The sequence below is a fragment of the Peromyscus californicus genome, unplaced genomic scaffold, assembly GCF_007827085.1.
Source record: "Peromyscus californicus insignis strain IS unplaced genomic scaffold, ASM782708v3 Scaffold_20__1_contigs__length_68692818, whole genome shotgun sequence".
NCBI classification, from domain to species: Eukaryota; Metazoa; Chordata; class Mammalia; order Rodentia; family Cricetidae; genus Peromyscus; species Peromyscus californicus.
The window spans coordinates 14,651,403-14,666,047 of NW_026294503.1; the positions used below are offsets into that span (position 1 = coordinate 14,651,403).

Here is a 14,645-nt window from a genome sequence, read left to right on the forward strand (position 1 = left end):
GTGACTTTGTCATCAACAGAAATCTCAGATATAATAAATATCAACATATTTATTATAATAGTGAGAAGTATTTCATAATATTGTGTTCATCAATATGGAAAAGTACAGTAGTTGTTAGACCTACTGCTGGAAGTCATGATGCAATGTGTAGATAAAAAGCAGATGTATGTCAATCTCTCCTTAAATATTTATGTTTATGATTGTAGATTTGTGCGTCTCTCAGCTTTCTTCAGAGAAGCTTCTTATTGCAGAGGGTTAATACAGACCCATAATTGCCAAGATGCATGACTTAGTGACTGCTAGAGCTCAGGCATCAGTGGAAAACTTGTACCAACCCCTTCTTGAAGGCTCAGGGAACATGGTAAAAGAGGGAGTAGAAAGAATATAAGTCTAGGAGATGAAGAGGAGTGCATGACACTCTGACCTATAGATAGAAAATAGCTGTTCCACACATAAATTCACATTTGTTAATGCCCACACATGATCAAGGTATTTACAAATGCCAGCATGGGTGGAATAGGCACTATACCCCTACCTGAGAAATTAATATGTGTTGATGGCTAGAGATGGAGGAGGACTCACTTTTCTTTGGTGGTGCTTGGGCATGGATGCCTCCCTCATGCACATGTGGTTTATTTTAAATGGAGCTAGTGTGTTATAAAAAGAAAAAAGACATGAAGTTGAAAAGGTATTAGGAGATAAGTTGGGGTGTTGGGAGGATTTAAGGGAGGGAGTAGGAGATGGTTACTAATAGGATACATTGTAGCATGCAGAAAATTTTTAAAGAGAAAAAAATAAATTGGTAAAAATGAAAAGGAAGCACATACAAAATATTTTTACAGGTGTATATGTGTTGTATGTATATATATGTGCATATTCATATGTTTGTGGGAACATGTGTGTTTACAGTTGCATGTGCATGCCAATCTGGAGGCTTCCAGGGTTGATGTCGAGTGTATTTGTTGACCACACTTATATATTAAGGCAGAGTCTCTCACTTGAACCCGGAGCTCTTTACTTGCCTAGTCTACGTAGCCAGCTTGCTGTGAAGATACTTTGTTTCCAACTCCTGAGTGTGGGATCACAGGCAGGCTACCTTATTTGCCTTACATTTATGTTGCTTCTGAGGATGCAAACTGTGGCTTTCGCACTTGCCCAGTAAATCCTATCTCAGGAGGCCCCCACAAACCTACTAATTATTGCATTTGCATCCTTCGATAACTATACTGAATTATAATTTTACTTCCTGTTTGGGCTTAGGCAATGACACTTCCAAGAGGACCCTCAGGCTTTGTCAGTACACCAAGTTAAGAAACCCTTACTCTACTGATACTATTCTTTGCCACCTCTCTGTCTGTCATTCTTCATTCGTGCTGACCCTCAAGATAATTTTTCTTAGAGGTTTTTCTTTGCCCTATATGAAGATCAAGATGATTTTAGCTGCTTTGAGACAGTGGGAGCCCACAGTGACTGCAGCTTGTAGCTTGATTCCATCTTGACTTAGGGTCAGAGAGTTCATTATTGCTCCTCCAGGCTGAACAACAGGATGTTTGGCCAAAGGTTATTAGATGCTTTGCTCTTCAAGCCAAATAACAGGATGTTTGGCCAAAGGCTTGGTTACTAGATGTTTTGAGAATTAAGGAAGTTATTTACACTTGTTTGTTTCTTGAACCATAGTAAGGAGGTCTTTTTTTTTTTTTTTTTTTTATTTTGCAATACAATTCAGTTCTACATATCAGCCACCGATTCCCTTGTTCTCCCCCCTCTGGCCCTCCTCACCTTCCCCCCAGCCCACCCCCCATTCCCATCTCCTCCAGGGCAAAGACTCCCCCAAGGACTGAGATCATCCTGGTAGACTCAGTCCAGGCAGGTCCAGTCCCCTCCTCCCAGGCCGAGCCAAGCGATCCTGCATAGGCCCCAGGTTTCAAACAGCCAACTCATGCAATGAGCACAGGACCCCATCCCACTGCCTGGATGCCTCCCAAACAGATCAAACCAATCAACTGTCTCACCCATTCAGAGGGCCTGATCCAGTTGGTGACCCCTCAGCCATTGGTTCATAGTTCATGTGTTTCCATTTGTTTGGCTATTTGTCTGTGCTTTATCCAACCTTGGTCTCAACAATTCTCGCTCATATAAACCCTAGTAAGGAGGTCTTTTGCCCCGCCCTTGCTCTGGGTATAAAAAGGCTGTGAGAAATAAACTCAGGGCTGCTGCAGTATTGACTGAGAGCCTTCCTAAACCTATCCTGTGTCTCTGTCTTATCTTTATGTCTCTGTTTTTCCTATCTGTTTTTTCTCAATCTTCACCCCCCCTATTTAGGACTTTTCTACTGAAAGGTTCTGGAATATAGAAATGTAAAACTGTAAACCTAAAAAAATAAAAGCTGACAGTCATCAGCTCTAAAAGTTAACTGCTAACAATGGCTGTCTGCTTACAGCCAGCTTCTCTGTCAAGAGCCAGGGGTTAACTTTTAACCCTCCTTGCCCCTTATAGCCAACAACTGCCTAGACCAAAGAAAACTTTTAATAGATGTTTCTACATGACTTCTAGCGTGCACCCCATGCCTGATGCTTTCTACATGACTCCTAGCATGCACCTCATGCCTGTTGCTTTTCCCCTTACTATAAAAAGGGGGGCCAGAACCTGCCTCCATGGCCATAGCCTCAAAATCCAACTCTGGCTGTTGTCTCAGCTAGCTGATAAGCTTTTCTGTCCCATGGTGATATTTTTTCTTTTTTTCTGGAATAAAGTTTGCTTCTTGTTTAATAGACTTTGGTGGTCCCTCCCCAATTATTGTGTGACTCAGGACCTAACACAACAGGTCAGGCAGGACCTGACGTGAGACTCCCTTCTTTCTGTCTTTTATGACATGATAAATCAGTTCTCTGATTCATAAAAGTCCCCAAACTGGGCTTGGAACTGGGGAGAAAAACTCTAATGTTGAATTGACCTAAGGCTACTTAGAAAAGCCTCATGGTCTGTTAACATTTCTAGCAAGTCAGCCTAATTCACTGAATTGTGTGTTAAAGTTAGGTACCAGAGTCTCAGTTGCACACACAGACCAATTTTGTCTTTTTATAAGCATACATCTCCCTTAGGAATGTTGGAGAAAATGATTTGCTCACTGGAGTTAAAAATGTAACTTAGTAAAATTTTCTTGGTTTAATAAAAGAAGGGGTATAGTTCACCTACTCTTCCAGCTGAGAATATTATTTCTTTCTTGAGAGTATTATAATTTTTCAATATAAGATCCCCCAGTCTTCTGACCACTAGAACCCTGAAACTGAGGCCTTCAGCTGGGTAACATAAGAGACAAAAACAAAAATACCAACTTGTCTCTTATAGAAACAACATATTTTAATTATTTTCTTTGTCATTATTAAGTATTAGCAATTCCCATTTTTGAGAAAAAGTATCAAATATTCCAAGATGGACTAAAAATTACTATATAGCAAAAGGGCAACTTGAGTTTCTCATCCTGTTTCAACCTCCCAATTACTAGAATTATAGGCACCTACCTCCGAATGCTAAGCAATTTTCCTTTCTGTAAAGTTTTTATGGTATTCTCTTTACTCTTTTCACGGTCTTCTGCAGATTATCTGTAACCTGTGTCAGATTCCAGATGTGTCTATTAAATAATGACATCTCTTTCATTCTTTCTTGGGTTTTGGAGAAAGAATTGTTATCAGAATTTCTATGTGACTGGTAGAAGTAAGATTTGACTACACTTAGATCTTTTGTCTAATTGGTCCATTTGTCCATTGGAATGTCTCCATAGCTTCTAAAGTGACTGCTAGACTTAATTTCTTTTAGCAGTAAGGAGAAAAAAAAATCAAGAGTTGATGCAATGTCCTAATACATTAGAAGGTATCTTTGAAATCTAAGTTAAATATAGATTACAGGACAGTTGAGAGTTTAGGACATGCAAATAGGATAAAAATATAAAGGACATTCCACCACCCTTCTTTAGATGTTGGTGAAATATGAGCCCAAGCTCAGTGGTCACAAAAAAAAAGCACATCGAATAAGCATTGATTTTCAGAAAAATTGCTCTGCACATAGGCTTTTCTACATAGTATGAATGCACAGCAGCAGGGATTTACTTACAACAACATTAATGATGTCTATCCTGCTATGCTTGAGGCCGACTGCATAGATAATGTATGTGTGAGTGCCTGGAAAATGGCAGGTCCTCAACAGCATCAGCTTTTCTTCCTGTTTCCTATTAAGTAATAGTTTTTCAGCCATAGTAGGAAAACAAAACAAACTTTGGCTTTATCCCAGTCTTTTCACAGCACGAAGTACATTGCATTTACTATTGTATAGTCAGTGTCATGTATCTATGAGGAAAATCACTGTGTGCTGCCAATGAAAGGCAGACACAGTTGATGATGCTCAGATGGCATTTAGGAATAGGCCTTTGTTTGCGGAATCTTTCATCTTCCTATTTTTATTATGTCAGATTTTCAAATGACAGCAAGTACTCGAAGGCTCATTTTGTTAGACTAGGTAAATTCCACAGACATTCATAATGGAACACCACTCTAGAGTCTTGCATACCTCTAAGACATTTGGAATAAGAATTTTAGGCCAGATTCATGGTGGGCAACAGCACCAGCCTCAGGCCATTTCCTGGGTCTCATAATGTGGATGGAAAGAAATGCTTCCTCCAAGTCGTCCTCTGACCTCTACATGCAAGTTCTGGAACGTGTGTATACACACACACACACACACACACACACACACACACACACACACACACACACTGAAGTAAAATGCAATTTAAAAAATTTAGTTAGCATCAAGTCAACAAAAGATTTAGGAAGGCTAGTTCAGCTATATACATCCTCAAACATGCAGATAAAGCGATTTCCTCAAAAGTAGGTTATAACAGGCTCTGAATTAGAGGTCACATTGAATTTGGAAAACTAAAACTACAGAATGGACATCTTGAAATTTCTCTAGTTTTCGCTTCAATTAGGAGTGTAAGAAGGCTTTACTTTTTGATGTTTCCAAGGTGAACAATAGGGTCTGATGGCTATTGGGTTTAATCTCAATATATTTTTGCAACCACAAATCCATGGTCAGACTTAGAGATGATTGGTAAATTAATGAGTACTTACAGCATAAAATAGGATTTACATTAGTATTAATGAAATGAACCTCTTAAAAACAGCAGTGTAAATTTTCAAAAGAATTGTTAGAATTGTGTCTAAAACTATCTATTAAGGACATTATTTTTCTACTCAAAGTTATATTTTAGATGAAATGTAGAAACACATTTTAGGCATTTAATTAACCTTTTTGTATGAATTCATCTTCATTTAACTCCCATATTTAGCCTAAAGTAACATTCCAGAGATAAATAGAAAACCTTTAATTTAGCCACTTATTCTTGACACCATGCATCCATTTGTAATATATTTTTTAAATTGTTACAATTTGAATGTGTTTGCTAAATTTCTATATTGGAAACACAATGCTCAGGACAAATTCTGAAAGATAGTCCCTTTAAGAGGCAGTCAGGTCACACAAGCCCTCTCCTCTTCCCCAGACTGGTGCTATTATCGGGGAACTGGATTTTTATTTGGGGTATAAGTTAACAAGAAAGGATGAATTTGGGATCCCCATTCCCTCTCTCTCTAGTCCATTTCCACCTTCACTTCTGTCTTCTTGTTTCTTGTAGGAAAGCATCCACACTTGACTTCTTTCCCTCTGGACTCCACCAAGAACACATGATCCAGATGTGGGGCCCATTACCTAAAAAATTTCAAGCTCTAATGCTGTACTAACTAAGTGTGTCTATTTTCAATAAATTACTGTTTCAGATATTCTGTGTAGTTGCATGAATGTACTAAAATACCAACAAAAATATTCTGGACACTCTGAGATGGTAGAGATAAAAAACCAAGAAAATTCTCCCTATGTAAGATCAACATTCCACAATAAGTGTTAAAAAGCATGCCTTTGAACAATAACTGGACTTTATCTTGTCTTTTTTCCTCATTTGTAACATAGCATTATTTCCCACTTCTAGGACTACAGCAAAACTTAAAATCTTTTTCACTTAGTCAGACTCATCTCCACGCTCTTCTGTTTTCATTGTGAATATAGCGCTCCCTTGTCTGTGCTTTTCAGACTGTGAACTTGAAAGGGTAGGACCCATATGGCTAACTTCTGTCCTCATGGCCAATATTACTGCAGGACCAGATATATAAGTCTCATTTTTTAAAATGGCTGCCATATAGAATGAATAAATGAAGGGATCAGTTTGTAATATCTGGTAAGCCAATGGTTTTTTAGCAGTTAGGGTTACTCTAGGTTATTATGTCTGTCCATTCATTTCTCACTGTATTGGCAAATGTCAAGTACATTGCATTGCTACAATCATAGTACTTCTATATTTTATGATTTATTTTCCAAATTCTGAGACCCTTAGAGTACCTGGGGATTTATATATATAATAAAAATATCTCTGAGATAGACATATATATATATCTATCTCAGAGATATTTTTATTATTGGCATAGAGTTTCGATTTCAAATATAGATATTGATTCCATTCTGAGAGACCTATGAATCAGGGCATATGTAAGTAGGATTTTTTTTTTCTTAACTAGAAGACAAGTGCTTATATTTTAAAACAAGTGAGAAAGATAGTCAAGTCATTTGTGAGGCTTAATTTTGTGTCAGTTTGACACAATATATAGTCATCTGGGAAGTGGGAATGCCAACTGAAAAAAATGCCTCTATCTGATTTATACATAGTCAAGTCTGCGGATGAGATGATGATTGATTGATGTGATGATTATGTGGAAGACACCAGCCTTTGGTGGGCTGTATCACCTCTGAGTAAGTAGTTCTGAGTAATAAACAAGTAGGCTGAGTAGCCATGGAGACCAAGTCAGGAAGTAGCACTCCTCTATGGTGTCACCTGAAACGGGCTTTAGTCTGGAAGATGTTAAGACAAAACAAAACAAAAGCTTTCTTGCCCAATTGCTTTTGGTTATGATGTCTATCACAGCAACAGAAATCAAACTAGAACAGTATTTAGGACTAAGAGCAACACATACAGAATCTTGGAATGAGAACAAAGATGTATACTTGAAAGAAATAAGGAAGCCACTGGTAGAGAGCATTCATGGATGTAGAGAAAAGAAGAACCAGAGTGTATTTGGGCAGATGGAGTGGAGCTTGGTATTATAACATCTCTGGGGTTTATTATTTTCTACAAAGCCATTGGTGACTTTGAATTGATGCTTACATAATCCCATGTATGCGTTAAAAGTAATCCTTGAATTTATAAAATACCGTATGAAAAACAGGACAGAAGAACCAGGTAAGTGAGAGGCCTGATATAAGCCTGATATAGGATGCAGTACTCTATGGAAATTATTGTCTCGTTGGATGAAATAAATCAAGGCAACATGATTCAATAAAACAAATACTAAGAAAAATATGTGGAATATGTCCCTATTTGTTTTTAATTCCCTTTCTTAATATTGAGAGAAATTTATGAATAATACTTACATGTGACTGTTATTTTAATCCCATATGTCTGTTAACAGTGAAATTTTATTTTAGCAGATGCTTTTCAATGTAAAAAAATAAAAAGGAATTATTTTCTAAGAACAATTTTTTCTATATGTTAAATTCAAGAAAACTGTGGGTAGAGATTTGCTGTTCTGCTGTCTTTGATACATGTGACAATCTCCTGTGATAAACTGCAGGGTTTCTCATTACTGAGCAGAAATGGCAGCAGAATGCAACTGCTTGCGACCTACCACTGACAAACATAATCTCAATGTGTCTACACTAAGCTCTTTAAAACGTATTTTTGAGATTTAAAATGAATACTTAATCCTAAAAAGAGATGATAAACCTGTCTTCTGAAACAGTCAAACTTTGTAAATTCCTAGACTTGTCTACAAATCATTTTATAAGACTCTGTGTATATAAATTAATGTCATGTGCTAAGCAGGAATTGGTAGACCATCACTCCATGTTTTTCTGGGGTGAATCTTAGAAAATGTTAAGGAGCAAAATAGAGTTGTGCTCTAAAAGTTTATAAACCATGACCAGGTTCTTGAAGTTCTATATCAAAAAGACAGCACAAGGTGTTGGTCTCAATACCCAGCACACCAAGACAAATGAGCATGCAAAGTGCTGCTTTTTGGCATTATGGATCATTTTCTAACAACCAACAATCGTTGAATACAAAAGCACACCTTAGCAATCAGTCACGATATCCTGACTATGTTCTTAAAGTCCTCAGGATCCTTCCTTTGGATAAGACCTAGCACGAAAAACTGCAGAGGAACAGCCACCTAATTCTCTATTATTTTTGAAATTAGGGACAGAGGCATGAGCAGACTAACATAAAGCAGAAGCTACCACTAGAATTCATGGGAATACAATCCAGACACACAGAAAAGAATGGTGTTGATGGCACATAACTGTCTTTCTACTAGGAGACTCAGTAGATGTTGTTACACATTTAGACATCAGGTTGAATCAAAGAAAGTTTCATAAAAATCAGAGGAAGTTTATTAGAAAACACAGTTTCCGTGGGGGAAAAAGTGATTAAAATGGGATAGAGAAGACAATCATTGAATAAAAATAAGTAATTTTGGGTCAGTAACAATAAATAGGAAATTGATCTTAAAAATAACAATTTGTAAAAAAAAAATAACAATTTGTTTTCATGAACAATGAGTTTTGCTGGATCTGTTACACGTGCTTTAAGAAATAATTGACCTTTAAATGTTGTTACCACCTTGGAAAGCCAGCTAGTGCTATACATAATTACAGTTAGGGAAACAAGTAGATTTCTATTGTGCTGATTAATCAACCAAAATATTTTAAATCCTCTTTGTGAGATAGTAAAATCACAATAGCAAATACACTGAGTTTTGTAGTCCAATTTTGAACCACTTCATAAAATACTATAGTATAAACCATACAGTGTAGTCTATGATCAGATATACTATATAAATATTGAACAAGGACACAGAGCTAATCTTACATTTAAAAATATTATTTAACATTAAATATGTCTAGTTCTAAATCAGAGATTTGTTTCTCTAACTGTATTAAATACTGTTGTTATAACAAATTGATCTTTAAGTTATTTTTTCCTTAGAGCTTAAAGAATCCACTGAGCAAATTTGAGTGTTATTCATAATCTTTGCATTTGGGTTATATGATAAATTGTTATAGTTTAAGAAAGTTGAAACTATTAAATGACTTCCTATTTTATTAGTGTAGGTGAAATATTATGAGTACTCACATATTAAGACAGATAATTGTATATGTACAACAGTGAAATGAAGGATAGATGTTTGCTCAATTGAACACATCAGGCAATGCCAAGTGAAGCATGTGTCTTGGAAACTTGGGTTCTTTGTGGCAATGCTAAAAATCATGGCCTCCCTGTATTAATATGGGATAGTTGTCAATTGCCTTCTCAGGCCCCCTGTGTATGTTTTGTCTATTTCCTAGATATTAGCAGTCTAAAGAATTATTAAACATTAATTCAAAATTCAGCTTTCCCCAGGTTATATTGTCAAAGGATCCTAACCTAAGCCTGTTCTCCTCTTGAAAATGAATATAGACATTACCTACTTACTAGGGAATATGGGTGTCACCAAATAGTTCTGTTTTAGAGGATTCACTTACCTATGCATTACTAATGCTCTACCTACAATTAAGCTAACTCATTAGATGTTTCTGTTTGTTTGTTTATGTGATGGGGTTTTGCCATGTAGACCAGGCTCAGTGAGAACTCAGACACCTCCTACCTCAGCCTCCTGAAATCTGGGATTACAACGTTGTATCAAAATTTGGTTATTTATTTTTTACAAAACCAATGTTTAAACAAAGATCTGACTTATCCTAATTTTAGAGGAAAGGGAAAATAATATTAAAGAGGTCAAGTGACTTCGTTAAATAAGAATCTTGCAGAAATAATTGTGTCAAACAAATATATTTTATAAGAAAAAATTAACATGCATGTTAGACACTGACAATCCACTCATTTCACTATCATATCAAAGATTCTTTTCCCCTGTCTTTAAATTTTTTAAATTCAAATCTAAGGTAATCAAATTACTTTTACAGAATGATCCAATACACACAACCAAATAGACTCATGGCTGCATAGACTCCCATTCATGCACATAAGCACGTGTGTATCTATTGTGTTTGCATCTTTTTTCACACAACTAAAAAGTTCCAAAAATAAAATTTCCCTTACTTTGTTCTGTGAATTAGAATATTTTTCTCTCTTTTGTTTATAATTCAATTATATTTGATTCAATTCTCTATTACATAATTGATGGTTGTGACTAAGTGGGTTGATTTTATGACTCACTGATGGTGATCATACTTGGAAGCTCTTTCCCAGATGACATCATTTTCTAATAGCCACTGTGCCACTTTGTACAATGCATTAGGGACATTCAACTTACTAGCATGTCTATGGTATTATTCTACAGTGAAATCCTTTCCTTGTCCCTTCCTGCAAGGCTTTTTAATACAGTGTTGTACTCAAGCATATGATTTCAAAACGTTGTAATATTGTGTCTCTTTTTAGATACCTCCGTATTTAGGGAAATGCATATTGTTCTGTATCTTTTTCAGATAAGTGTTCTAATAAACAACACATTATTACATTTATCTAACTGTGTCAAACGTAGTCCTGAAGATACAAAGTAAATACAACAGGTATAAATACCTGTGCTTTGAGATAGCTCTCCTGTTAAACCAGGCTCACTCCCAAAGAGACAGCTAAGAATATATGAGCTCTTCCAAAGAATTTCTTTAATAAATCCACTGTCAATACTTCATGAAATCTTATTGCCTATACCACACTTCCAGGTTGTATTTTAAAAGAATGACTTTGAAAATATGGGCTATTTTATATAATAATATAAAGTAATCCAAAGTTATATTTCTTACCATGACAACTTGGTAGGACTCTATTCCATCCAGGTCTTCCATCATCTCCCATGATACAAGTGAGTGTTGAATACCCTTGAAGAACATAGCCAGCATCACAGTAATAGGTGACCGTTGACCCCAATTTATAATCCATTCCAAGTCTGGTACCATTCATTATATTGCCTGGATCAAAGCAGGATTCCCGGAGTTTTGCTGGAAAACAGTGTCAGTATGATAATAATTGGTTTGAGATACTTTTTTTATATTATGCTCATCTCCTGAAGAACTGCAGCTATATTCAGCATGCATTGAGAGAGAACACAGTTGTGTGAAAAGAACATAAAGGGCTACAACGTGCAGCTCAGGTACATCCAAATCTAATCCAGGTTCATCGATAAGTCTTTCCTGGAGCTCAGTCTCTAGCACATGCACACACGTCCACACGTTCATATACGTTCCTTCTAACGTATCAGCTTCACAGTTCACTCTGAAATAGCATCATGAAACAAGGCGTGCTGTATCCAGGGGTCCTATAACTATGGAGTCAATTCACCAGGTTGAAAAAAAAATTCAAATGAAAACTGACACAGTAAAAGTTCCAGGAATTTTTCTTTCTTTCTTTTTCTTTCTTTCTTTCTTTCTTTCTTTCTTTCTTTCTTTCTTTCTTTCTTTCTTTCTTTCTTTCTTTCTTTCTTTCTTTCTTTCTTTCTTTCTTTCTTTCTTTCTTTCTTTTTGAGACAGGGATTCTCTGTGTAGCTCTGGAGCCTTCCTGCAACTCACTTTGTAGCCCAGGAATTCTTTAAAAAGCAATATTTCAGTTCTCTACACACTGAACATTGTACTGGAGCCACACATAAGAAACAAAGTGTAGTCTGTCCTTGTTCAAGTCTTTCATTCTTCACAGGTCCTAAGTTTTCAGCTGTTTGAGTATGATACATTTTATACATTATGGTGAACTATGTGGTTAGGACTAAAGTGTTTATGTCTGTACTGATCATTAAGATACTTTAGTCATTGATCCCTAGACAGTATAGAGTAACAGCTATCTACATATCATTTTTAATTATGCTAGGTGTAATAAACAACATAAAGATGATACAATGTGTGTTGGGGGGAGGTATGCATGAGTTGTGTATAAAACACAATTTTACTAGCATTAAATTAAAGAGTGCTTTTCTTTCAGGAAGTGTTGAAAACAACCACGGTGAGATATACTGGAACAACTATGTTCTCCAAGTATAAAATATACTAAAATCACTGTTTTCAGAACAGATCCAGCAGGGTGGTTACCGCACTCTGTCACTAAAAATGGAGCTTCATTAATACAGAGATTAATTTTCTTATTTTGTAAAGTAGAACCTCACAGTGAAGAGGTAGAAAAACCCTATGCAATTTAAAAAAGAATAGTAACCTAACATTTCTACAGTTGAACTGAGTCCATGGAGGAAAAGGAAGGCTTGGATTAATAATTCAAAATATTAATGTATTTTTTGTTACTTTTACTAAAATGCACCTTATACAAAGTCTATATAAACTTTCTGAAATTTTGTATTCCCAATAAGAAATCATTGGAACTAAAATGCAAATACCTTGCTGTGGTTGATATATTGTGCACCCCAATAAACTTATCTGGGGTCAGAGAACAGAACAGCCACTAGATACAGAGGCCAGAAAATGGTGGCATACATACCTTTAATCCTAGCATTCTGAAGGCAGAGATCCATCCAGATCTCTGTGAGCTCAAAGCCACATTGAAAACAGCCAGGCATGTTGACTCACGCCTTTAATCCCAGGAAGTGATGGCAGAAAGCAGAAAAGTATGTAAGGCGTGAAAACCAGGAACTAGAGCTGGTTAAGCTTTTAAGCTTCTAGCAGCAGTTCAGCTGAGATTCATTCTGGATGAGGACTCAGAAACTTCTAGTCTGAGGAAACAGAATCAGCTGAGGAACTGGCCAAGTGAGGAAGCCTGTGGCTTGTTCTGCTTCTCTGATCTTCCAGCATTCATCCCAATACCTGGCTTCAGGTTTGATTTTATTAATAAGACCTGTTAAGATTCATGCTACACCTTGTTCTTTTCAGGGAACATATTGACATATTTATAATATTGCTTCTGCAGAATTTTTCTATTGCTAGCTTCAGTGTGAAATAGAATCATTTATCTTATGATTTTTAAATCCTTAGTCAATAAATTCCGTTAAATAATACTGCCCTTGTTTATTTCTATGTGTGCCATAACATTAATATCTGGAAAAATTGAAAAAACCTAATACAGATTATGAAGTGACAAAATTTAGAATTAATTTTATTAAAAATATATTGTGTTTGCCTTAATGTTAGGTCAACTGATGAACAGATCATAGAGATCAGCTTTTTCTTCCTACTATTTTCTAAGTAAGATAATTTAGGCAATAAAGTTTTTTCTCAGCTTATTCTAAGATACTTTAGTTTACCCCTTACAGAATGTAAATTAGTTGAGAAGTAGGCATGAAATTGCATTTAGCTGAGATATAGCAAATAGGCTTTACTTATGTAGAACTGCAAGGGTATATGGAAAACGGTTTCATGATATTGTGTGAGAGGACCGTGAGGACGCGACGCTTAGTTTTCAGAGTAACTGGGCTGCCGTCAATTACCAAACTTGCTGTGAGCGTTTCAGTGTGATGCTACTCCTGTATCTTTCATCCTCTGGGTTTTCAGAAATGTTTCCTAAATTGGAACTCAGGGTAGAACTTAGATCTAGGTCCAAAGTAATGACACTTCTTCCTTACTTATTACTTTCATCTTTCCCATCATTCTTCCTTTCCTTCTTTGTAGATGTATGCATACTCGTTCACATTGAAGATCCAAGGAACTATTCCAAACCTAAATTCTCATTGAAAACAGGGAGGATGGGAATATATTTCTAAAGCTGCTTACATCCCATGAAGGTTACTATTATGTTATCCTAATTATCATTATGTGAAAACAAATGAACAACAATAAATAACACTTTTAAGATGATCAAAATGGATCAACTGACAAGAAAAATCATTGCATAGTTTCTCTGTATATGGACTATGATAGCCAATCAATGTAGAGGAATGAACAAAATGGACGAGGTTTGGACTCTTAAGATTCTTTCCATGTGTGAAAGTGGTCTGTGGACTACAGGGAGGACAGGCTTATCCCTTACAGATAATGTCTGAAGATAGAATTACACACTAGATAAGAGTCTGGGCTATCATATTTTTTGCTCAGCCGCATGACTTTATGCAATTTACTTAAATTTGCTTTGCCAAAAAATGTTAGTCATAGAAGAAACTGATTTTTAATTCATATTTCTTCAGAATGAGCTTGAGTACAATAAGGGCTTATTAAAAATGTTTCCTTTTTGGTGTTGCTCCCAATAAAGGGTAGCCATCACACTTAAACGTTTGACTTAGGTTCATTTAAAAATATCAAGGATAAAGACTGATGTTGAGAAATACTGATATTTAACATGAATATTAAACATATTTAATATTGAAATTAAATAAGCAAAGCAAAGAAAAGAAAAGTTAGCAGAACAGAAAGAAACAAAAGTACCCCTATTTATACAGAAAGTCCAAAAATGCTACAAAAATACTCTAACCAATAAAAGGGTTAAGTAACTAGAAATATACAAAGAAATTATTAAATGTCACCATGCCTTCATTATTAAGAACAACCAGAAAATCTAATAA

General features: G+C 35.9%; 1 protein-coding gene across 7 annotated transcripts in view; it reads right to left on the reverse strand.

Moving 5' to 3' along the window:
• The window catches only part of Csmd3 (CUB and Sushi multiple domains 3), a 1,145,339-nt gene that overhangs the window by 236,677 nt on the left and 894,017 nt on the right, over nucleotides 1-14,645 (reverse strand). For all 7 annotated transcript variants that reach the window (XM_052747788.1, XM_052747786.1, XM_052747792.1 and 4 more), the window contains one exon: nucleotides 10,963-11,157. In XM_052747788.1, the coding sequence (XP_052603748.1) occupies nucleotides 10,963-11,157 (195 nt within the window). The remainder of the gene's footprint in view (nucleotides 1-10,962; nucleotides 11,158-14,645) is intronic.